The sequence below is a fragment of the Colobus angolensis genome, unplaced genomic scaffold, assembly GCF_000951035.1.
Source record: "Colobus angolensis palliatus isolate OR3802 unplaced genomic scaffold, Cang.pa_1.0 Scaffold68, whole genome shotgun sequence".
In the NCBI taxonomy this organism is placed as follows: Eukaryota; Metazoa; Chordata; class Mammalia; order Primates; family Cercopithecidae; genus Colobus; species Colobus angolensis.
Window position 1 is genome coordinate 4,772,944 of NW_012120487.1, and position 25,753 is coordinate 4,798,696.

Genomic DNA, 25,753 nt, shown 5'->3' on the forward strand with positions numbered 1-25,753 from the left:
ACAGGCTTGAGCCACGGCGCCCGGCCGGCCCTCATTCTTATAGTTAGCCCTGGGGAGTCCAGTTCTGTTAAGATGCTTTCATCAAAAACTTCACAGTTGCTCTTCTGTGCTCTACTCTGTAGTTGGGCCACACTGAGCACATTCTTTGGTAGAATACTTTTCAACTTGAGACTAACACAAGTATTTCCTTTTCAGTTCTCCAAATGACAAGAAGTCTTTTTGCTCAATTGAAGGAGAATGGAATGGTGTGATGTATGCAAAATATGCAACAGGGGTAAGATCCTCTATTTTGCCACTTGTTTTAGGCTACATTAGATTGTACTTTATCCCTTATTCTGGCTTCCTTCATTAGTACTTCCTTCATAATGCTCTTCCTTCTACAGTACATTAGAGCTGGAACTTTAGGACAGCTCCAATGTATGTCATCTCTTCAGGGCAAGTTTTTTCTTTCCTTCCCTCACCTTCTCCCAGCAGGAGAGGTAATTATAATCATTTTTACTTTTCTCTCTGCTCTCAAATCACTTGAGAATAATATGTGTGAAACAATGCCTGGCACATAGTAAGAACCCAGTACATGTTAGGTATGGGGGGTATGTTTATAAAATGAAGCACTGATCTGTGATTTTCATACACAACTTAAGATTTTGTATAATGAAATTTACTGACTGCCTGGCACCAGAGATACCAAAATGAGTTAAGATAGTCCTTTCCTTCAAGGAACTTGCACTCTGTACTACTACCCACGCAGTGTTCTTAAAGATGAAAGATGGTATGAAATTAACAGAAGGAGCCAGTGAACTGCATTTCAGACCTAGAGAATTTGAAATGTTAAAAGCACTATAGTGCACCTAACATTAGGTTAGGGGTTTATGGGTCTAGTTCCCATCTACCTCTATTGTTTTCTAGGAAAATACAGTCTTTGTAGATACCAAGAAGTTGCCTATAATCAAGAAGAAAGTGAGGAAGTTGGAAGATCAGAACGAGTATGAATCCCGCAGGTAAGCAGACATTGTTAAGTGGAACTATTGCTGCAGTGCTTAAACTTTGCCTAGGCGTAGGCACAGGCCTGGGTTTGAGACAGTAGGGCAGAGCATAATAGTGTAGACCAAGTTTGAATGCCTGGGTTCGTATGTCAGAACTACCACTTACTACCTTTGTGACCATGGATGGCTCAGTTAGCTAACTTCTCTTTACCTTCTTTCCAGAAATGGGAATAAAGGCCTTGAGAGGAAGCCACATCTTAACTACCTTAAGCCTCTGTAATTTACCTCTTGACCCTTAGTCTCTCCATTCATACTGTTTTCACCATCACATTGTTAAATCCAAGGCAGTTTTTCTGCAATGGAACTTCTCAGTTCCTCTAACACTGTCAGTTTATATTAAGGGACACTCAAGCCCTACAGAGGTAAACTGATTGACCCAGAGTTACACAGTAAGTTAAACATTGAGCCAGAAGTAGAATCCCAGGTCTCAGCTTCCACTATTCTTTTTCTTCTGTTGACCTTATCATATTATCAGGCAGCCCTTATTTCCTTCTTTGACAACTAGCAGTGGAGTCTTCTGAGCCCATATCTCTGTTCCTTACTCCAGTGCCCTGGTGCCAGCATAAGGAGATTTAGTCTGTGACCTACAGCACTTAAAGCCATTTGACTTGTATTATACTACATTCAGGATGGCTGCAGGCTTTCATTCTCAACATTGCCAGCTCCTCTTATCTCTTTGTTTTAGCCTTTGGAAGGATGTCACTTTCAACTTAAAAATCAGAGACATTGATGCAGCAACTGAAGCAAAGCACAGGCTTGAAGAAAGACAAAGAGCAGAAGCCCGAGAAAGGAAGGAGAAGGAGATTCAGTGGGAGACAAGGGTAATCTTGCCTGCCCCACCCTCTTAAGTGCCATTCCTCCTAATTTATTTCAGTGAATGTTGAAGAAGTGATGTGCCAAACACTGTTTATAAACAAGATGATCCCTGGTCCCTACTTGAAACTCATTTCAGTCTAATGTCAGGGTGGGGAGAAGACATGAAATAATACGTATATTATAGAAGTACAAAGCAAATACGTAATTAAATTCTTCCCCTTTCTCTTACAGTTATTTCATGAAGATGGAGAATGCTGGGTTTATGATGAACCATTACTGAAACGTCTTGGTGCTGCCAAGCATTAGGTTGGAAGATGCAAAGTTTATACCTGATGATCAGGGCAGTAGGCATAGTTCAGCAACAAACAATCTTCCTTTGGGAGAAACCTGTTCACTCCCTTCTAATTACAGTGGTTCCTATCTCAGGGATACTGGACTTTCTGACGCAAATGAACAATTAAGGGGAAAAGCTTCTCTTTTCCCTCTGTGGCAGTTACAATTTTGATTTCAGTCCTGAGAAAAACTTCAGGTTTTGAAAACCAGATGATGTCTTCTCCTTTTCCAAACACCACATATTGAAAGCATTTATAAATCCAAGTCTGAAACTGCACTCTAGTTCTGCTGTTAAGATATACAACCTGTTTCTTAGTTCATATAATCTCGGGATACACACACACACACACACACACACACATATATATAAATATACCTGATGCCAGATTTTTTCATAAATATTCTGCCTACTGTAAATATGGGTTCCTCTGAGTTGTTTTAGAAAATTAGTGCAATGTATTAAAATCAAGTGTTAGGAAATTTCATGGTCTTACTTAAAATAACTTTTATTTTGGAACTGAACTATTATTAAATTGTATCTAATCCTGGATTACAGTTTAATTATTCTTAGTGCTTCTTAAGGCTTCATAAAGTAATTTTTCCAAACTTTTTAAAAAAATGTGCATCTTTTATTATCTTTTATGGTTAAACTTGGAAGCCAATTATTCAGCAACCTTGAATACAAGAGCTAGCGTTTCAGAAAGATACTTGAAAAATGGAGGATCCATTCTTTTCCTCTCAGACTCTATGTTCTGTCTTTAGCCCTGCCAGGCGATTCCTCAGAATCTTAAATTTAACTCATATTGCACATGTAGGGCTGCCTGCCAACATTTTATCCAAAAATGTTTTATTGCTTTAGAGGGTTTGGGAAGAGTATGTATTTATAGATCCCCACCCCACAGTGAACCAACATAGATATGATAAAATGAATGCCACAGCAGCAAATGGCTCATTGTGAAGGGAAATACAGAACTATCTTTATTTAAAAATACATCAAAAAAAAAAAAAAAACCACACAGGAATTAGTACCTAGCATTTAGGTACTAACAAACACCAATACCTAGCATTTAGTTATTCAATATACTGGTTACATAAGGCCTTTCAAGAAGTGGATTCTCCGTCTGAGAGGGCTTCTCAAAGTGCTGCTGCAAGCTTTCTGGTCTCACTTGGCCCACTCTGCTAATCTTCCTTTGCCAGCTCCTACAGTAACCCTGGGTTTATTAGTCTCAACAAAGAAAGGCTAAAAAGTAAATCAAATGCTATGATGCCAGTGCAAAACTTCATTGGAAGCCCTAAGGCAGTAGTATAACTCCATAAAATACAAACACATTTTAAAATACACATTGCTTCAGGCCAACGCGACTGCAGTTTATTTGACTATTTTATGGTAGGGGAGAAGGTTGAGTGTTGATGTGAAAGCCCTGATATCAGTAATGGGGATGATACAATCTGCCAGCAGAGGAGAGGTTGGCAGGTAGGTTAGCTGCATCACTTCACAAGAAGAATTTGAATCCTCACCAGAAGGGGTACCATCCTCTTCCAGTTCATACTTCCCATATCCAGCAACCTGAAAGAGGTCAAAGACAAAAGTGAAAACTCTGCTGACCAGATTTAGGGGTTTAAGATTTCTGATAACCACCCAAACTCAGTAAATGACAACCCTAGAATGGATGGAGTTAACCATACTCACATGAACGCTGAGCATTTTACTTCCTGGCCCTCTATGAGCCTTGAACCAGTTGACCAGGTCTGATTTTGAGAATGACTTCAGTGCTTCAATCTGACAAGGGAAGGGAAGATAGGAAAGAAATTTAAGAAGAAAGATAGTTCTTAAACCTAACCCCCAGGCAGATGTCCCTGGACCTGCTTAGCATCTGAAGACCTCATTTTTTTCTTCCTATTCTCAGGTTACCCCTAACCTTCCAGACCAAAACAATGATGAAGCTCTCACATACCTTCACATTTTATACCAATCATCTACGATGGCAGGAGCGGTTCGCAGATGCTCTAATTACAGCTAAATATCAGACACTGAGCCAACACCCACATCTCCTTAGGTGTCACCTCCCAATTACATGGTAGCTGCATACCATGGCTTGAGGAAATCTACCTTGCTTCTATTAAGAAAACTAGAGTGCGTTAAGATGAAGCCTCTTTGCATCACAAAGCAATGATGTCCTATGGTAATTCACCATATAGGGGCTACATGTTAACCAAAGTCATACTGGAGTACAGGATCCAGATCTGTTTTTCATAGGTTTTACTACTTTGGAATAGAAGTTGTCAAAAGACAGGCACCTGGAATAATGAACACCATAGTCCTCAGTTTTCTTTAAATGGCAAAACTATTTTTCTCCACAAAATCTTGTAAACCTCAATATATAGCATAAAAATAAGAGCTGCTCTGATTGAAATTGGTGGTGGTGTGGTAAGGATTAGCACCCAGCTCACGTGACCAACTAAGGTGCTAGAGAGGCCAGTCTGAAAACTCAAGAAGTGAGCGAGTAATCAGGCCAGGACTAGTGTTTCGAGTTTCTCTTCCACACAATGCTGGTGTGCATGAACCTGTGATTCCTGTAGAATCAGGAACCTTCACCAGTTTGTCTGAGCTGTCTTACTCTGAAAACCATGTTACCTCGTGGGCAAGGCGGTCAAAGAGGTACTGCTGTGTCACCACTTCATTCCAGTTCCTATCCACCTCCTCCCCAAGGTGGGTATCCTCACACTCCTTCAGCTTGATGAGAGCCGTAACCTGTTCCCACCAAAAAGAAAGATGCTCAGTGGGGGCAACATACCACTTCCCCCAGAACACACCGGGCCCTGTCCAGCCTGGCTTGTGATGGACATGCCAGTATGAGACGGACGGATGAAGCTAGGGGGACACAATGGTAAGAGGAAGATGGAGCTGCAAAGCTCAAAAACTGGCCAGCAAAGCCCTGTTAAGACTTGTATCTGGGAACCTGTGTGGGCCAAAGGCCAAAAGACCAGGCTGGCACAGTCACCTGGGTGTTGAATGCCTCTTCAGTGAGATTCTCGATCTTCTCCTCGAAGCTAGAAAGAAACTCTTCTATCTTCTTATCAACAACTTCAGAACTGAAACAAAACATCTTCAATTAAGTCATCAAAAACCTGATCTCAGGCAGAAGGTAAAAGAAGGAATTAAGACTAAGACACATTTCCAGGAAAAAAGGCTAAAGTGTTTTCCCAGGCCTCAGTATTCCACCTGAAGTTGAGGAAAGAAAGAGAACAGGACCCTCCCCCTCAACCCACCTCCAGCCCAGTTTCCAGGTAGCCTCATAATGAAGCAATCACAACCATGTTTGACCATTCCAAACCCGAAAACTAACAGCATGCCTGTCAGATCAGGCATCCTTTCCCTTCTTGTCCTCAGGTCTGCCTGAAGAGAAGAAACACTGGCAAGCCCCACACAATGACCACAGGACTTCAATCACATCCTATAGGGCCACTGGAACTACTGATCGGTCCTGGAACAGGTCATCTATAACAACCCCCATCTTCCCAGCTTCCACTGACTAGACAGAGCAAACCTGCTTGGTCAGGGGTGTCTACGGTTTAAGGAAGCACATGTAGCCCCTACTCTCCATGCCCATAATAGGAGGTTACACTCATCTATTCACTCACTCACTTGTATTTGGTTGCCTGAGTCCCCACAGTGACAGAAAATCCTAGAATCCCGGATGTGTTCCTACAGGTAGGGTAGACATGGTACCTACAGCCAGAGAGAAAAGTTATATGAGCTCAGGTGATCATCTGGGCCTTGGCCTTGGAGGCACTAGATAGGAGTTGGAAAAGTTTCCGCCCATCCTCACTGGAACGACCCAAAAATGTTAAGGTCTCCATACCTCTCCTGAATTGGGGACCACACACTAGCCTTTTTTCTTATCTTGAAACTTGACCCATGGAAAACCTGATTATAGTCCAAGGTACAAATTCCAAAAGTTTGGATGAGTAAGTATCACCCTGTGAGATGGAAGGAAGCTCTAACGGGCTGCTCAGTAAGGGTATTTGATGAACTTCAGCCTGCAATTAGCCCTAGGCCCTTACTTGAGCTCAGTGGCCTTGCAGCAGACTTACCCAAGGGTCTGCTTGGTTCGAAGGAAGTCAAAACAAGGTTCTTCCATGTGCATCTGTAATTCAACATACTGCCCATCAGCTCAACTCCTCCCAGCAGAGAAACCTCCATTTCTCTCCCCAGAGTGTTTCACATACCTCCCACGTCCAGCCTCCCTTAGTGCCTGTCCATGCTTATACTGGGTGAGAACAGTAGATGACCATCTCACCTTCAAATCACAGGTCTCCGACCTCCCCATGTCCCTATCCCAGGCAGAAAAGGCCAGGCCTCATAGTGGGCCGGGGGCTCCTGAAAACCTCAGTGTCTCTATGCACTTACCACAAGCAGCTCCATGAGAGTGTATTCTCTCAGACTCCTGGTACCTGACTGAGAAGAGACGGTTGTCAGGTCAACTGAATATCCAATGGTTTATAAGGCTTTTAAATAATCCAGCTATTCTAGGCAACCACTTAGGTATCACCACCAATGCTCTCCCCCAAGAGAGTTCATCATACTTTGATGTTGTTTACATATCTACCTTCCCACCAGACTGAAGGTCTATGAGGACAAGAGTCAAGCTTGACCATTTGTACTCCCGGCACTAGCATAGAATTGCAGGTGCAAACAAAAGTGAGATTAATAATCCCTGACCTGCCGGATCCTGTCAGAGGACACATTCTAAAACTAAGCACTTGCAACTCAAAGCCCTAAGGAAGACAGCAGGAAATGTTTGGGGATCCTGAAATGTATCTGGATCTATTCCTCAGGAGGAGAGAAAATGAATAGTGCCACACACACGGACCAAAATCAGTTGATAAGAAAAATATTTCAGAGGAAGAAGCCACGCTTTGGGACCACATGCTAGCTGCCCAAGACTGGTAAAATAATGCATTCAGAATGAAAGAACAGGAGGCCAATAAACAAGGATGTTGCTAGTGCATCCCAGAGTCAGGATCTTGCAGGTTCCTCTCACACAGACTCATTTGCTTCCGACTCATGAGAGGAAGAAGCTAATGCCTATGTGCCCTTGCAAGACGTGATTAGTCAGCATTGAGATTTTCTGTTTCCCTCTAAACAGACCACAACAAAACCAATGCTCTCTGAGAAAGGAGATGGTTTCCAAAAGGAAACAGTTTGTATTAGAAGCTAGTGCTAAGAGGTGACTGATGGAAAGCATTTCTATAAACACAGTCTTACAATGTGAAATCCTGCCGAAAATGAGTACTCCTGTCCCGGGGTTGTAAGCAGTCAGAGGCACTGAAAATGTCGACTAGGTTAAGAAAGGCTAGGCCGTACCATTTGTGGAGTTTGGGACCTGGTAATCATAACCCAGAAAAGGCTGCAGGTCGGAGTGCTACAGCCACAGAGGCTCCAGAGAGAAGCAAGGCCTCTACGGAAGGACAGAAACGTTACCAGCCTAGCTCCAAAATTGCTGTTGCTCCTAAATCAAACTACTCATTAAGAAGACTAGGACAAGACACAATTTCACTAACGAGATGACCGTGACATCGGGCAAGTGAATTTGCTCCTGACAACCAGACCAGGATAATGTCAGAATAAGGCTGAGGCCCAGGGCCAGAGATACAAGACAAAGAAATGATAATCAGGCCATCCCACCCAAAGCCTAGTCAGGGATCTTCAAGACCTGACAAAGAAGTGAATTCCTGATGCAGGAAACCCAAGGTAACAGCAGCAGCTACAGGAGCTCCAGAATTTGGGAAGTCAGTGATCAGACTAGACAGGCAAGGTTTAAGGAAGATCCCCATAGTTCTAGAAGCGAGTGGGACCAAGGTTAAAGCAGGCTATAGCCTAACTGTGATTATTGCCAAGTGCTTCCTTACGTTAAGCACCACCCACCCCAATAGAATGGTGTGGAAAGAACACAGAATCTGAAGACAAAAGGAATAAATTTGAGACCCGGCTGGTATGACCTCAAGAAGTAAGGGGCTCTAGGTCATGGAGTTGTCACCCTAAAACAGAGGTGATAAATCCTTCCTCTCAGGTGCTTTAAACATGTATGACTCCAGTAGTCATTCTGTTTGCTGTGTCTTAATTGTTTGGCTATGTTTACTTCTGTCTCCTTTTCAAAACTGCCCCTTAACAAATGTCCTTCTGCTCCTTGGAGTTCTACCAGGGGCACATGTAGGGATTTTCATCCACACCTCAGTTTCTGGTCCTCTAGATTAGTACTTCGGTGATGAATGAAGCAATCCCTCACTGTGATTGAAAAAGGATCCATTTTACCAACAGAAGCAATTTTAAAATGTAGTTGCTTCAAGAGGACAAATGGTCCCAAGCATAAAACTACAGAAGTCACTATAAAGGGCCTTGAAGGTCACTGGATCACTTATCCCCAGGTACTGGACCTTCCACCAGTCTTTAGTACCCCCAACTGACCTGGTAGTACACAGTGACTTCAGAGTTGGCATCACCCTTGTTCAGAGCTTTCACTTTGCATAGATGGTGGCCACTGGGAAGCTCTACCACCTGGAACTGCACAGGCATCTCCTGCTTCAGAGGCTTGAAGTTTAGTTTGCTGCAAGAGAATCAGTATGGGTCACTGAGGCACCCAAAAACTAAGAAGCTAGGCCTTCTAACTTTTCAATTGCTTTGTACACCAGCCTCAAAAAATCTACTACAAGTAGTGTTTCAGTTGGGTGTTCAGTAACAATTAACTGAGTTGTGGCTCCATGCCCTCTCGCTGGTAAGAACACATAACCCCAAAGAGAAAATTCAAATACTTACTCAACAACATATTTCAGGAAATCCATAGATTCCTAAGACGCAAAAGAGAATAACTACATTAAGCTCTCTAGACATTCATTTCACCCAGAATCAATTAATATCAATGTTCCAATTGCTTGGGGAGCCCTGCACAGCTTTCGGAAAGCAGATATAGTTGGTGACCTAAATGCTGGACAAGTTATTCATTGACTGATTCAAGATTTATTGTGTTTGTGGAACACTAAGTGGCTCTTAACTGTTCTGGCTCTCTTGGCAATCTGTTCACCCATATACAGATTCCCAACTGGATCAAACTTAATTGTTCAGTGTTAGTTTACCCAACTAGGCTGTGGCCTTTATGACAACATGGACTATGTTTCAGAATCTTGGGCCCACTGATATAGAACCTGGATAAAGCAAAGAAAGTAACATTTAATACTGAGTGAATATATCTTCTTCCCCTCTTAAGAAGTCTGTTTTCTTATCTATAAAATAAGGAATAAGTGGAGGGATGAGCTCTTCTCTAAAGTGATTTCCACTGGGGGAAATTCATGGTACTAAGGACTCTGTGCCAAAAGCCCTTGCCTGGTACTCCAACGGTGCTCGGAAAAACAGGCAGCTATTTCTTCTCTTCCCTTTGTGGACTGAGACTTAAAATTCTTTTGGTGGCCAAGACAGAAACTAAGGCTGGTTTTGGGGTTGAAGAATGAAGATAGAAAGGGGAGGATAGCAGCCACAATTTCAAGAGTGACCATTTATATATTCCAATCAAAGGGCCAGCCCTGAGAAACTGGGAAGCCATGGAGGAGAATGGTTAATAGCCAAACAGTTTAGGGAGAGAATCTTGAACAAGCATCTGACTGAGGAAAAAGCCTTAGGTACAAGGCCCCACAGACATTTCTAATTCAATATGCATCAGAACTAACTCCTCATATGCTCCCACTCTTATTACTGTTCCTTCTCCACCAACCCACTGCTTCAAGAAAGAAATTTGGGCATCTAGACTCCCTTCTCTCTCAACCCCACTGAGTGAATCTCCGTCATCTTCTAGTTCTTAAGCACTTCTTTTTTTTTTTTTTGAGACGGAGTCTTGCTCTGTCGCCCGGGCTGGAGTGCTGTGGCCAGATCTCAGCTCACTGCAAACTCCACCTCCCGGGCTCACGCCATTCTCCTGCCTCAGCCTCCCGGGTAGCTGGGACTACAGGCGACGCCACCTCGCCCGGCTAGTGTTTTTTTGTAGTTTTTAGTAGAGACGGGGTTTCACCGTGTTCGCCAGGATGGTCTCGATCTCCTGACCTCGTGATCCACCCGTCTCGGCCTCCCAAAGTGCTGGGATTACAGGCTTGAGCCACTGCGCCCGGCCAGCACTTCTTTAAAAAAAAAAAAAAACAGGGTCTTGCTTTGTTGCCCAAGCTGGAGTGCAGTGGCATGATCTCAGCTCACTGTAGCCTCCATTTCCTGGTCTCAAGCAATCCTCCCACCTCAGCCTCCCAAGTAGCTGAGATTACAGGTGCACATTGCCACACCCTGCTAATTTTTTTTTATTTTTTGTGGAAGTGGTGTCTCACTATGTTGCCCAGGCTGGTCTCAAACTACTGAGCTCAAGCAATTCTGCCACCTCAGCTTCGCAAAGTACTGGGATGACAAGCATAAGCCACCATGCCCAGCCTTAAGCAATTCTTTTTCATTTATTTGGCCTAACATCAGGCTTCAACATTTTTCACTCCAACTTTTTTTTTGAGATGGAGTCTTACTCTGTCACCTAGGCTGGAGTACAGTGGCATGATCTCGGCTCACTGCAACCTCTGCCTTCCAGGCTCAAGTCATTCTTCTGCCTCAGGCTCCCAAGAAGCTGGGATGACAGACGCCCACCACCACACCTGGCTAACTTTTGCATTTTTAGTAGAGAGGGGTTTTCACCATGTTGGCCAGGCTGGTCTCGATCTCCTGGCCTCCTGGCAAGCAATCCGCCTGCCTCAGCCTCTCAAAGTGCTGGGATTATAGGCATGGGTGACCTCACAGAGCCTTTACTCCAACTTTTTATTGTGATAAAATAACACAAAGTTTATAATCTCAATTTTTTTTTTTTTAGACAAGGAGTCTCATTCTGTCGCCCAGGCTGGAGTGCAGTGGCACAATCTCGGCTTAGTACAACATCCGCCTCCTGGGTTCAAGCAATTCTCCTGCCTCAGGCTCCCGAGTAGCTGGAACTACAGGTACGTGCCACCAAGCCCAGCTAATTTTTGTATTTTTAGTAGAGACGGGGTTTCACCATGATGGCCAGGCTGCTCTCAATCTCTTGACCTCGTGATCCACCCACCTCGGCCTCCCAAAGTGCTGGGATTACAGGTATGAGCCATCGCGCCCGGCCAATCTCAACCATTTTTAAAAATGTACAGTTCAGGGCCAGGCATGGTGGCTCACACCTGTAATCCCAGCACTTTGGGAGGCTGAGGCAGGCGGATCACAAGGTCAGGAGATCGAGAGCATCCTGGCTAACACGGTGAAACCCTGTCTCTGCTAAAAATACAAAAAATTAGCTTGGTGTGGTGGCAGATGCCTGTAGTCCCAGCTACTTGGGAGGCCGAGGCAGGAGAATGGCGTGAACCCGGGAGGCGGAGGTTACAGTGAGCTGAGATCGCACCACTGGACTCCAGCCTGGGCAACAGAGCGAGACTCTGTCTCAAAAAAAAAAAAGGTGTTGGGGGAGGGTACAGTTCAATAATGTTAACTATAGTCACACTGTTGTGCAGTAGATCAGATTTTCAGAACGTTTTCATCTTGCAAAACCAAAATTCTGTACCCATAAAATAACTCACCTCCTCCCTCTTCTCCCCAACCACCAACCACTGGAAATCACCATTATATTTTCTGCTTCTGTATGAGTTTGACTACTTTAGATAACTCACATGAGTGAAATCATATCTATACTTTAAAACAGCTTCAAAACTTGTCTCTCTGGATATTTCTTAACCACAAATCTTCCTAAATCCTTCAATGATTCTCCATTTCTACAGAATAAAGCCCTAGCACCTCAGTTTCACAAACAGGCTTGACATACTTGTTCTGGCGATGTATGTATGTATGTGTGTGTGTGTATGTGTGTGTATGTGTGTGTGTATGTATGTATGTATGTGTGTGTGTATGTATGTGTGTGTGTGTATGTATGGACACATATCCCTCACCATTTCCTTCCTCCCATTTTAGCCTCTGTACTAAACTGTTTATGGTTTCCACAATCTTCAACAAACGTAACTAACAGTATAGACATGCCAAACTCATTTCACTCAAAGTCTATTACCAGCAATCTATTTCTCTCTCTCTCTCTCTTTCTTTCTTTCTTTTCTTTTGAGACAGGGTCTTACTCTGTTGCCCAGGCTGGAATACTGTGGTGCAGTCATAGCGTGCTGTAGCCCCAAACTCCTGGGCTCAAATGATTCTTCCACCTCAGCCTCCCAAGTAGTGGAGACTACAGGCATGTGCCTCCATGCCTGGCTAATTTTTTATTTTTTGTAGGGATGAGACTTCACTATGTTGCCTGGACTGGTGTCAAAATCCTGACATTAAGTAATGCTCCTGCCTTGGCCTCCCAAAATGCTGAAATTACAGGCGTGAGCCACCATTCCCAGCCCAGCAGTCTTCATCTTAAGAAGAAAGTTGCCCAGCAGCAGAGGGGTCAGGTTCCCTCCTAAACAGAATATGATAATGCCAGCCTGCCAAAACTACAGTTTCCCCTTTAGGCAAGAACCAGTGCAATTCCAGAGTTCACAACTGCATTCAGACCTGGCCTACAGAGCCTCTCACACTCACTGTGCTTGTGACATTTCCTTGTACCAGGCCCTCCACAAAGAGCTGGGATTTGAATTCTTTGACGAAGCTCAGGAGAGACTCAAGGGAAAGGCCATCCATCAAAGCCTGGTACTTATCAATCATAGACCAACGGGCATATTCCAGGATTAAAAGCCGCACATCTCTGTACAGAGGGCAGAAAAAAAAATACTCAAGGTTTTGTTATTAGAAATGAATCTTCAGAATAAAGAAATATTTGGTCAAGTTTCTATAAAGGATGTGTTTCTAAAGAGAGACCATTTTTATCACAATATAAAATGGGAAACCAGTATCAGAATCACCAAAAAAAGTACTGAAAATCACATACACAAACTTTTACACAAATTTACTTAGCAGTACAAAAATGCACTTACCTGTCTCAGTTGCAGGTAAAATATTTCACATAAAAGTAAAGCTGCCAGATGAGTCAAGTTTACTTAGTTGTACACTGATTTAAAATTATTACTATTTTGGTTTGAAATCTCACTAATATTTTATTAATCACTAGAGACCATCATTTGGGATATCTATTACTGCAGTGACAATATAATATAGGTAATGGCTCTGGCCCAGAATCAGATTAGCTTCATCCCCCATCTCCACAACCCCACCCCAAATAAGCTGTTTGAATCTGACAAATCTACTAACGTCTATGACTCAATTTCTTCATTTGTAAAATAAGGGAAGTAATTCATGAGAGGTAACCATTTTGGATAGAATTAATGAATTTATATAAAAGTTCTTAGATCTAGCACAGAAATATTCAACAAACAGGTTTATTATTATTCTATCTTTTATAAAGTAAATTTCAGGAGTTGAATTTTAATAAAATAGAAGGTTATGTTTAATGTATTTTTATAAATAAATAAAGTAGTATTCATGAGTTATTGGCAGGGCTATTCATTATCATATCAATGGTTGCAGATAACTCTCCTTTTTTTTATTATTATACTTTAAATTCTAGGGTACATGTGCACAACGTGAGGTTTGTTACATAGGTATACATGTGCCATGTTAGTTTTGCTGCACCCATCAACTCGTCATTTACATTAGGTATTTCTCCTAACGCTATCCCTCCTCCAGCCCCCCACCGCCCAACAGGCCCCAGTGTGTGATGTTCCCCTCCCTGTGTCCATGTCCTTTCTAACATATATCTGGTTAACAGCTTTTGTAACTTTCTGTGTTCAGAATATCAGTTATTACATGACTGACTCCTAATCCCTTCTTTCTAATTCTGGAAACTGATGGGTTCATTATAGCTGTGTCAAAAGCAGAATCTTTACATAAGTTTGTGCTGTTCACTATTTATAGATGTCCTGGGCAACAAGGTCGAGTAGGGGCTAGCCAGTCACGGGCACAAAGGGGTATGTCTGTTCAGAGGACTTTCCTCTCTCTCCCACAAAGGCTCTACCTGCTAATAGAGGGTACCCCAAAGGGATACTTTTTTCTGATTCACACAAAAGTATCCTACAGGCTACAATTAGCCCTGGACTAAAGTAGTAAGAACAGGCTGATTGAAGGCCCAAGGGCATTGCCTATGAGCAGAGGGTTTAAGTATTAGCATACAGACTGTGTAGCTGCCTTTCTGCTCTCTTCTGGAAACTTGGCTGAATTCTGGATAGTTAAGATTGCTAGATAAGTGACATGTTTAGCAATTTAACTCAGCTACTAATCACCAACATACTAAAATCACCAGTAAATAATTTGGGGCTACAATAAAGCCAGCACTTCTTCTGGATGGTTTTTTGTTTTTTTTATGAGGCAGGGTCTATCTCTGTCATGCAGGCTGGTGTGCGGTGGCATGATCATGGTTCACTGCAGCCTCAACCTCCTGGGCTCAAGCAATCCTCCCACCTCAGTCTGCCAAGTAGCTGGGACTACAGGCATGTGCCACCACACCCGACTAATTTTTAAATTTTTGGTAGAGATGAAATCTTGCTATATTGCCCAGGCTAGTCTTGAACTTCGAGGCTTGTGATCCTCCCACCTCAGCCTCCCAAAGTGCTGGGATTACAGGTATAAGCTACCATGCCCAGCCCAAAACTAGCACTTCTTTAACTATTATTTAGGTATAATGATTGGTGAAAACAGCCTTCTTTACTTTTAGTCTCTAAGTACAGTAGGCTGCTTTCAGTCCCATTCACAGCTAGCTACATAAGCTGGGGTTAGAAATACTCTAACATTATGGACTGGTTTCCTAAACTACAGCACAATTCAAACATGGCTGAAAATTAGCACTGAAACTACAGCCTTATCCCCCACACCTACCCACTAGGAAGACTAATACTTTCAGGTCCTCAAAATATAAGCTCATCTCATTTATACCCACTTGGCCAAAGTCTCAGGCTTGATGAGGATGTTAAAGTAGGTCTTCTTCAACTGCTCAGTTATCATTGTAAAGACAGCTGGTGTGGAATTGAACTCAGCTAAGTAGTCAATAATGAGCTGAAACAGTAGCTAAAAGAAAAAGAAGGAAGCACTTTAAGAAGCATGGAAATCCACTATGTATTAGGGAAGGAAATGTTTCTCTTTGGTTTTTACCAGGGTACCCAGCATGGTACTAGGCATTGTAAGAGGGGGACACAAGAAAATTACTAATGACCTTTTGTTTGTTTGGGTGTTAACCTGGAGACAGGATATCACTCCAGTCACCCAGGCTGGAGTGCAGTGGTACTATCGACCGTAATTCATTGTATCCTCGAATGCCTGGGCTCTAGCAATACTCCCACCGCAGCCCCCTGAGTAGCTGGAACTACACCCAGGCAGGCGCCACCATGCCCGGCTAATTTTGTTGCTTTTGCACAGACGAGGTCTTCCTATGTTGCCAGGCTGGTCCTCAAACTCCTGGCCTCAAGTGATCCTCTGCCTCAGCCTCCCGGCCTTAAAGAATCTTAAGGGTCCAAAATCCTAAATAATTGTCAAATTTGGAACAATTCTTCCTCTTTTTTTTTTATCATTTCATGGGTGTTCTCAATAAGATTTGTAGTGTGTCCTTAGATAGGTCCTATACTTTTCCTGTTTATTCTTAGCCATTTTATTTTTTTTTTCAATATTGTAAATAATGTAAGATTGATTCCATCCATCCGTTTGTTTCTTTTCTTCAGAGACAGAACCTCGCTATATCACACAGGCTAGTGGCACGATCATAGCTAAGTATCCTCAAACTCAAGTATTTCTCCTGCCTCAAACTCCAGAGGAGCTGGGACCACAGGCACATCCCACTGTGCCTGGCTTCCATTTCTAAGTGGTTACTGCTACTATGGGGGAAAAAAAGTCATTGATTCTGATATACTACTCTTTTGACCAGCCATATCACATCTATTTTTTTTTTTTAATTTTAGTGGTATATGAGGTTTTCTGAGAATATAATCATATCATCTGCAAGGAAAAATATTTTTTCCAAAACAGTTTTTATTTCATTTTTTCATCTTACTATAATAGCCAGAACCTCTAAAACAATAACAGAATAATAAAGATGATTGTGGATTATTCTTGGCTTGTTGCTGATGTCAGTGTTCATCATTTTATCAGTTAATGTAACGTCTGCTGATAAGTTCTTTGAGGTTTTTTTTTTTTTTGAGATGGAGTCTCACTCTATTGACCAGGCTGGAGTGCAGTGGCATGATCTCGGCTCACTACAAGCTCCGCCTCCCAGGGTCACATCATTCTCCTGCTTCAGCCTCCCGAGTAGCTGAGACTACAGGCGCCACCACCACGCCCGGCAAATTTTTTGTATTTTTAGTAGAGACGGGGTTTCACTGTGTTAGGATCTCGATCTCCTGACCTCTGCCCGCCTCAGCCTCCCAAAGCACTGGGATTACAGGTGTGAGCCACTGCACCAGGCCGAGGTTTTTAAACTTAAGTAATTTCCTTCCATTCCTATTTATTAGGAATGCCAACTCAAATTTATCAAATGATTTATCACCATTTTATCACTATATTCATACAGTGGTTCTCCTTTGACTTGTGTTATGGTGACTTATGATCATCAATTTCCTAATATTCCACAACCCTAGCATTCCTGGTATTTAAATTATTCTTTTTGCTAAACTGGATTTAATTTTCAAATTTTTAGAAAGTTTACATCTATATTCTACAGATAAAATTGATCTTTAGTTTTCTATACATACATACATACATATATGTTCTATATTAGGTTTTAATATCAAGGCTAAGTAAGCCTCACAAATTAAAGAACATCAAATACTTTTCCATAGTTTGTATTTTTAATAAGCTCTCCAGGTAATTCTAAAACATATTTTCCAAATGACAACCACTGAATTAGGCTTTAATCTGCTTGAAACTTAAGCTACATTATATTTAGGACTTAGAAGGTTGACAAAGTAAAATATTCCATGGTGTCTCCTTCTGAGACCAATCTTTGTTCCATGGGGAGATGGAGAAGGGAAAAGGCATAAAAAGGTGAGAGCTATACTCTTCTCTTGGGTTTTTGCCAAGATGAAGGCTATTACCACCTAGCACAGGTCTTTCTGGCAGGTCCTTTCCTCTAAAAATTTTCTTGTATAAACCTATTTCCCTAAATCTTAATATAATATATATTCTACCCAAGAAACCTAGACATAAAATTTATTATTGAGCATATTATATTACTTTACCTGGTATTCAGTAATCTAACTCTCTTAGCTAACAACCCATTATTTTTCCCTCCTCTTAAGAAGTTTTTGATGAAGCAATACTGGAACATATTCCTCACTAAGAGATTAATAACTGACATGATACAGACCCTGTTTCAAAATGGTTCATAAACTTAGAAGGGAAACAAGACACACACACTTGAAACAACGAGAAGGAGCATAAGATGAGGAAGTAAGGGCACAAGCATTTGAGTTCTACTCTATTTCAGGCAAAACACCAGTCAAATTTGTTATTCCACAGCCGGCATGGAGGCTCTTGCCTATAATCCCAGCACTTTCAGAAGCTGAGGCAGGCAGATCATTTGAGGTCAGGAGTTCGAGACCAGCCTGGCCAACATGGAGAAACCCCATCTCTACTAAAAATATAAATTAGCTGGGTGTGGTGGCACATGCCTGTAGTCCCAGCTACTCAGGAAGCTGAGGCATGAGAACTGATGGAACCCGGGAGGTGGAGGTTGCAGTGAGCCAAGATCACACCACTGCACTCCAGTCTGGGTGATAGAGTGAGTATCTGTCTCAAAAAAAAAAAAAAAAAAGGTTATTCCTGTATGGTAAAAAATTTAGCTAGAACCAATCCTAAATGCCAGTGTTGGTTGTGGAGAAACTGAGAGCAAAGGGAAGTGAAATCAATCCTGAAGCATGGGCTATAATCCCATGCACTGCCAGTAATTAATAAAACATATGTTGTTCTTACGTATAGTCAGTCACAGAATAGCTGTCATCAACCAAGAATATTCAAGATAATCCACATTAATAAACATTTCTTTCTCTGTACAGCATCCCATGCACATACCTCTATATAAATATGGTATTTTAATACTCTCTCTAAGGAAAACAGAGTACTTGTACTTACAGGTAGTTTGTGGTTAAATCCTTTCACTCGAATAATTAAACCATGTTCTCCAGCTACCAGTTTATACTCCAGCTGTGCCACATCTGCTTCATAAGCTGGTTCCGCAAGGTTGTGCGTAAGGATATTGACAAAGATATCAAAGAGGACCACACTAAGAAGTACAAAATGCAAATGGCATCTTTAATTGGTAAGAAAGACACAGGAAATAGATTTGTTTCAATTTAGAGTAAGCAGCTTCATTTTTAGAGAGTATAAATTCTCTACTCCAGAATGTAAAACTGTATGCTGAGTTCAAAGGTAATACAGCTTACTCAGGATTCAGTTTCAGAGGTGTATTATAGAATTCCTACCTTCAGCAGTGCTTCCCAATCTTTTTCACATCATGTACACGTACAAAATGATAACATTTATATTGTACAATGAGGTAAATGGAATAGGCATCAGCAGCACTGGCCTGAAGGCTCTGTCCACCCTCCAAGCCTAGGCATTCTGACTGATTAAAAATATGAGGTATGGGAATGCATTTTTTAGAGTGAATATTAACAAATTCTAGTGCTGCTTGTCATTTTAAGTTTGGATTTTACAGTTAAGTAGGAAAAGAAAGAAGAAATGCACCAACATTTCCCAAGTATTTCCTATGTTCAGATATATTTTAGGCTCTCTGGCCTCCCACAATGAAAGCTATCTACATAAATATATAAGGGATTTGCTAAGAACAGGAACAATCACATTCCTTGGTATTCTACAAATACAGAATCAACAGATCCATCAGTCTCATTATAGACTGGACACTCGCCCAAACTGATCTTTAAGGACTTTTCCCCATCCAGTAATTGGGAACTAATTGCTCTAGTCTACACTATCAGCATGTTTTACCAATGGGCGCTGGTAATGCAACAGCCACAGTTCCATTTTAATGTTTGGTAATAATACAAATAACTTGTTTGGAGCACAGAAAAAAAATACATAAATCAGCAACATAGCTCAAATATGGATAGAGAAAATGACAGAATGATTTAGAATGAAACAAAATAGTTTTTCAATAACTAAAAAATATATTTTCTGGAAAAAAAGACAATTGCTTACTTTGCTGCAGATTTCTGTATCAAGGGTGAAATTAGATGGAAACGTATATATGCTGAAAGAAAAAAGACCATAGATAGAAAAGGTTAGGGGTCTCAAATATTTTATACATCTGTTATTTTCCCCTAATATAGATATTTTTAATTCTGAAATAAACTATTAATCCTTAAATCCTCATTACATCTTTATTCTTAAGGGTCTTTAAAAATCAGCATTTACCATTCCAAATAACGAGTTCCAGAAGGCACTCTTTAATCTATGGGAAGACCAGACACATGGGCAGACACACAGAGAGGCCTATAAATACTCGTATTTATTAATAGCTTCAGTCAGGAAAAATTCTTAGAGCACAGATGTTAAGAACATTAAGGGAACAACCCCAACATTCACACAAATTTATAGCAGAGGCTTGCCAAGGAAACTGAATTTAAGGAGGTTTTTAGAAACTCATAAGTTATTCAAAAAAAAAATGAAAATAACTTCCCAATAAACTCAAGAATCCCACAGAGCTACAATACAGCTGTGTTTTGAGGTTGGGGATATGGGTTAAAGGACATACAAGAGCACCCAGCTTATGATTCCATGTGGCTTCAATAAGTTCCTTATGCCATGTTTGAGAACAGAACAGTAAAAAGCAACACAGTTAGGGCCACAACATTAAAGATAAGGACTTTAGAGTCTACTTAACTCTATACTATGCTTCCTTTATGCTGAAAACAAAATGGTAGAAGGAGGCAGTTGATGGGGATTTCACATTTGTAATGCTGGACTAGGCTATCTATTATGTCTTTGAATAATTCCCTTGTGTATTCTTATCTCTTTTTAAAAACAATGTTCAAATAACACCAATTCCTTAAGATAGTCAAATACCTGGCTCTGCTTTCATTTAGTTGACAGAAAAAACCTAAAAACAATTTCATTCTAGCCTTAAATGTTCATTTCCTGGACACTGGAGTCCACAAGGATTTCTGTGACAGCACAGGAGCACAGTGTAAATCTGGTGGATAAGCCTAGAAAAGATCTTCAAATCGAAGGGGGAAAGAGAAGGAGGTGATACACACAGGGGAAACAAGTTGCTGCAAAGTGGAGAAATAATTTGTTTTACTTATTTTACTCCTTTTAGGGAGGGTGAGAGGGCTTCAAGGTGGCTGATAGAGGCACCCAGCCCTAGCCTCCTCCACAAAGGAGGACCAAAATAGCAAGTAGATTATCACATGTCAAACAGAGCATCTAAAGAGAACACTGGAATTCAGCAGGGAAGTAACAGGAGGGCAACATTTTACCTTTGGGGATTTTGAATTTGTTGTCTTTCTTATACCACAGGCAACCTTGTGGAGTATTCACAATTTTAACTGGGTATTCTGTTTCAGGGCAATCGAAAGCCTTCAACGTAAAGTCCGTGGCTAACAAAAGAAGACAATAATAATTCACTCGAGTATTGCAGCAGGAGTCCCAGTAATCTGTTATTGGTTTCAGGAGTCTAAGTAACTTTTCCGTGTGGCAAAAATAAGCCAAATTCAAATACTAGAAATACATTAAAGTAGTAGACCAATACTGAAGGGAAAACTATGTTGGTCTTAAAGTAAATAAACTCTAAAGATCTGGAATTTCCCAGGAACTGATTCTGATTGCTACACATTCTGCTTCATTCCCTTTCTTAAAGACAATTTTAACTGAGAGAGGAGCCTTTAGTCAGGATAGTTTCATAAACCAATTTATGAAACAATCCATTAATTCATGAGAATGCCTTTTACCAACCTTACGCTATACATTTGAAAAGTTACAAAATTGTTCTGCTCAAACAGAGTCAAACTATTCCTTTTGGTTAATTAAAACAACAGTTTCATCAACACACAGATGAAAAATAGCTGATTTTTAAAATTTGAGTACTTGCTATATTTATGTAAAAGAGCTGGATTTAGTAGGCATGGTAGCTCATGCCTGTAATCCCAACACTTTACAAGGCTGAAGCAGGAGGATCACTTGAAGCCAGGAGTTTGAGACCAGCCTGGGCAACATAGAGAGACCACATCTCCAGAAACAAATTAAAAATTAGCTGGGCATTGTGGTGCACACATGTAATCCCAGCAACTCAGGAGGCTGACACAGGAGGACTGCTTGAGTTCAGCAGGTCAAGGCTGCAGTGAGCCATGATCATGCCATTGCACTCCAACCTGGGCAAGAGAGTGAAACCCTAACTCAAAAAACTAAAATAATAAGCTAACTGGGTTGTTTAGATTATTTACAGTTCAAGATGTGAAACTGAAATGTCTAACATAGATAATAGTGTGTGTGTGTGTGTGTGTGTGTGTGTGTGTGTGTGACGGAGTTTCACTCTTGTTGCCCAGGCTGGAGTGCAATGGTGCGATCTCAGCTCGCTGCAACCTCGGCCTCCTGGGTTCAAGTGATTCTCCTGCCTCAGCCTCCCAAGTAGCTGGGATCACAGGCATGCGCCACCATGCCCAGCTAATTTTGTATTTTTTAGTACAGACGGAGTTTCTCCATGTTCCTCAGGCTGGTCTCGAACTCCTGACCTCAGGTGATGTGCCCGCCTTGGCGTCTCAAAGTGCTAGGATTACAGGCATGAGCCACAGCACTTGGCTAATACTTTTTTTAAAAGCCTTTTTTTTCCTAATGGAAGGCAAATTCACATAACATAAACTTAGCTATTTTAAAGTGAACAATTCAGAAGCATTCACAATATTGTGCAACTACCACTTCTAGCTAGTTCCAAATCATTTTCCTCACCCCAAAAGGAAAGCCCCTACTCCTTAAGGGATTGCTCCTCATTACCCACTCACCTCAGCCCCTATCAATCATCAGTCTGTGTTCTGTCTCTACGGATTTATCTATTCTGAACATTTCGTATAAATGGACTTATATGTGACCTTTTGTGTCTAGCTTGATGTTTGCAAGGTTCTTCCCCATTATAGCATATATCAGTACTGTATTTTTTATGAGTAATATTCTAAAGTATGTATACATCACAATTTGTTTATACATTCATCCACTGATGGACATTTGGGCTGTTTCCATCTTTTGAGTATTGTGAACAGTGCTGTGTGAACATGAAGGTCCATGTATTTGTTTGAGTACCTGTTTTCAATTATTTTGGGTATATACTTAGACATGTAATGAATGGCTGGGAAATACAGTGTTCTGAGTAAATTACAGTTATAAGCAACTCTAAAACCTTGGACCTAGGATTGGTAGCTTTCAATTATTTTTTTCTGCACCTCACTTAGAAATATGTTTTCTACTGCAAGCTAGTAGACAGATAGGCAGACATCTGAAACAAAAGTTCTTAAAATAACATTCTTTCTACATGCAATGAAACATTTTGCTATTTTCTATTCTAACTGATTTTTTAATGCTTTCATAGCTCATTACATTGATCTTACAATCTATTACACTGACTTCACAACCTTCTAATGGGCTGCCACCTGCAGTTTGAAAAGCAATAGAACAATCTGGAAAGATAATGGCAATCCCTAAGGAGACTGGTATGGAAGAATCAGCTACGCTATACAGGATAAAGCATAAACTTCAGAGTCCCAAGATCCGTGTTTAAGTCCTGGTTTCTCATGCACCAACTGAACGGTCTTGTACCAGTCACTTTGCTTTTTTGACCCCCAGTTTTCTCATTTGGAAAAGTAAGGAAATAGTAATGCCAACCTCAGAATGTTACTGGGAATCTCAAATATAAATTCCTATGATATGCTGTAAAATATAATGTGCTATATAGGTGCCTATTAGCACATGGATGGATTATGTATAAAAATTGCTATTTTACTGACCTATGTACTTGTTTTCAGCTGGAAGATGAAGATCTGGATTTAATTCGAAATTACTACTCCACAGTTCAGCCCAAGAGTTTTCAATATCTGTAAAGGAGAAAAATAAACCGACCCAATAAACAACGCAATGGTCAACATTCTCTTAATAATAAACTAGTTATCAGCTAGCCTACAAATCAATTCTCCTTTCTCAGGAAAACTGTGACTGACACATATCCAGGCATTCTAGAATCGTGCTACTCAAAAGTGTGGTCCCAGCAGCACTGGCATCACCTGGGAGATTGTCGGAAATGCAGAATCTGGCAGAGCACGGTGGCTCACAATTGTAATCTCAACACTTTGGGAGGCTGAGGTGGGTGGATCACCTAAGGTCAGGAGTTCGAGACCAGACTGACCAACATGGTGAAACCCCAGAAAGGTTTCTACTAGAAATACAAAATTAGCCAGGCGTGGTGGTGTATGCCTGTAATCCCAGCTACTCAGGAGGCAGGGGCAGGAGAACTGCTTGAACCCAGGAGGCAGAAGAAGTTGCAGTGAGCCAAGATCGTGCCATTGCACTCCAGCCTGGACAACAAGAGCAAAACTCCGTCTCAAAAAAGAAAAAAGAAAAAGAAAGAAAAAGAGAAATGCAGAATCTCAGGCCCTATCCAGACCCTCTCAATCATAATCTGTATTTTAGTAATATCTCCAGGTAACAAAAATGCACACTGACATTTGAGAAGCATTTTTCAAAAACTAAGTCAAAACTCTGCCCCTAAAATACCAAGATAACAGAATTTTTTCACTAGTTAGTAAACATAAACATAGCAGAAAATAACTTCCTGTGCAGTAGTATAAGTAATTGTCATTTCAAAGTAAACTTTTAAAAAAATTATACTTTTTTCCCCCTCTAGAACCATTAAATTATTAAACATTTCCAGGTAAGTTAAATATACCTAAATGTAAGACAACTGTTAAAATATTTTACCTTCTATACTATACTGAGTTCCAAACCATTTCTCCTTGAGGTCACATTTTCCCTCATTAGCACCAGACAGTAAAACAAGATTTGCTTTTTGAGGAACTAGCTGATTTAAGGCTTCAGCAATGACCTAGTGAAGTGGGAAGAACGGAAAGAGATATACACAATTTCAACCTAATACATCTCTGTTAAAAAGGGAAAAACCACATTGTTAGGTACCTCCAAGATCTATGCTCATAAAAATACCTACAGTTCATGAACACCCTCATTTACAAAGTCTCATCAGTGTTTCAGAACCTTTTTTCCTACTTTATTGAGGTACAGTTGGCAAATATCAAGTATGTTCTTGATAATGCTTTAAACAGGGTTTATCTTAAATCCTACATATTAACAGCATTAGCAGTACAAACAGCTATCCTTTACTACTAAGCTTCCACTGTGAGTCATTTATTCCTAAAAACAATCCTAAGACAGGCTGATTTACACAAAATAACAGTCAGCTTCAGAGGGTGATGATTAAGTAATTTGCTCGGTTAAAGAGTATGTAACTTGTACAGAATAATACACAGCTAGAAGTGGCAAAAGTGGAGTTCTAACTCAATTTGTGCATGCTACCAAGGACTATGCTCCTAACAGCTATCTTTTACATCAATTCATATCCAGGAATCAGTAAAACACTGCCAAGGTAGGGCCTCCTTCAATAATCCTCCAGCTACAATAAGGACTAAACAGAATTTTGTGGCTTGGTTTGGAACCCTAACTACTACTTAAACATCATTTATTTAAGCATAAAACAACAAATGGTGGTTCAGAAAAAAAAACAACCAGCCCGTACCAGGCACAACCATCCTAGTGACATGGCAAGAATGTGTGGTTGTTCCTTCCTCCTTTACCTTTCCCTGTCCTCTTTAAAATTAATAGTTTAGGAATGTCTATGCTAAAATTTCTCAAGGAATGTCCTATGTTATAATTTCTCAGTCTCAGCACTACTAACATCTTGGGTCAGATAACTATTGTAGGATCCTGACTTCTGCATTATAGGACATTTAGTAGCATCCCTGGCTTCTACCCAGTGGATCCCAGGAGCATCCCACGCCTCGCCCTGAGTTGTGACAACCAAAATGTCTCCAGACAGTGACAAATATCCCCTGGAAGGCAACAGTCACCTCTGGCTGACGCCTGCTATCCTATATGAAACAAGATGACTTATTCTCCGCTAGTGAAGGAACGACCCCGACCAACAATTCACTGGCGTGTAACATTATCCCTGAGCCATATGTTTCTAATTCAGGGAACCTTTAAGTTTTCTTATAAATATTTTCAAAATGATTAAAAATTTAACTGTCCCGACTCTGCAACTGAATTAACAGGTAAGCTAAACAACTAAGTACTTTTTACAGGGAAACCACATACTTCTTAGGAATCACTTCAACTATTTCAGTAGATGTTTCAACATTTGAAAATTATTAAAATAGTACCTAACAAGTACTGATTTTGATTTTCTCCTCTTATATTAAAACTTAATTATGTAAAAGAAACATGAGAAATTATTCACAAAACTATTGATACTTCTGTTTAAACAAACAAA

At 40.9% G+C, this 25,753-nt stretch overlaps 2 protein-coding genes across 8 annotated transcripts in view; one reads left to right on the forward strand and one right to left on the reverse strand.

The window, feature by feature from the left end:
- The window catches only part of OSBPL9 (oxysterol binding protein-like 9), a 169,243-nt gene extending 166,439 nt beyond the window's left edge, over window positions 1–2,804 (forward strand). For all 6 annotated transcript variants that reach the window (XM_011926261.1, XM_011926262.1, XM_011926263.1 and 3 more), the window contains 4 exons: window positions 196–274; window positions 907–998; window positions 1,729–1,864; window positions 2,091–2,804. In XM_011926261.1, coding sequence (XP_011781651.1) covers window positions 196–274; window positions 907–998; window positions 1,729–1,864; window positions 2,091–2,165 — 382 coding nt within the window. In that variant the 3' untranslated portion in view covers window positions 2,166–2,804. The remainder of the gene's footprint in view (window positions 1–195; window positions 275–906; window positions 999–1,728; window positions 1,865–2,090) is intronic.
- A 717-nt stretch (window positions 2,805–3,521) lies between these two features.
- The window catches only part of NRD1 (nardilysin (N-arginine dibasic convertase)), a 117,500-nt gene continuing 95,268 nt past the window's right edge, over window positions 3,522–25,753 (reverse strand). For both annotated transcript variants that reach the window (XM_011926268.1, XM_011926267.1), the window contains 16 exons: window positions 24,172–24,295; window positions 23,205–23,291; window positions 20,691–20,810; window positions 19,411–19,462; window positions 18,325–18,475; window positions 15,146–15,273; window positions 12,799–12,961; window positions 9,010–9,041; window positions 8,662–8,800; window positions 6,604–6,651; window positions 6,288–6,340; window positions 5,839–5,922; window positions 5,195–5,285; window positions 4,828–4,944; window positions 3,883–3,972; window positions 3,522–3,759 (listed from right to left, as the gene is read on the reverse strand). In XM_011926268.1, the coding sequence (XP_011781658.1) occupies window positions 3,562–3,759; window positions 3,883–3,972; window positions 4,828–4,944; window positions 5,195–5,285; window positions 5,839–5,922; window positions 6,288–6,340; window positions 6,604–6,651; window positions 8,662–8,800; window positions 9,010–9,041; window positions 12,799–12,961; window positions 15,146–15,273; window positions 18,325–18,475; window positions 19,411–19,462; window positions 20,691–20,810; window positions 23,205–23,291; window positions 24,172–24,295 (1,677 nt within the window). In that variant the 3' untranslated portion in view covers window positions 3,522–3,561. The remainder of the gene's footprint in view (window positions 3,760–3,882; window positions 3,973–4,827; window positions 4,945–5,194; window positions 5,286–5,838; window positions 5,923–6,287; window positions 6,341–6,603; window positions 6,652–8,661; window positions 8,801–9,009; window positions 9,042–12,798; window positions 12,962–15,145; window positions 15,274–18,324; window positions 18,476–19,410; window positions 19,463–20,690; window positions 20,811–23,204; window positions 23,292–24,171; window positions 24,296–25,753) is intronic.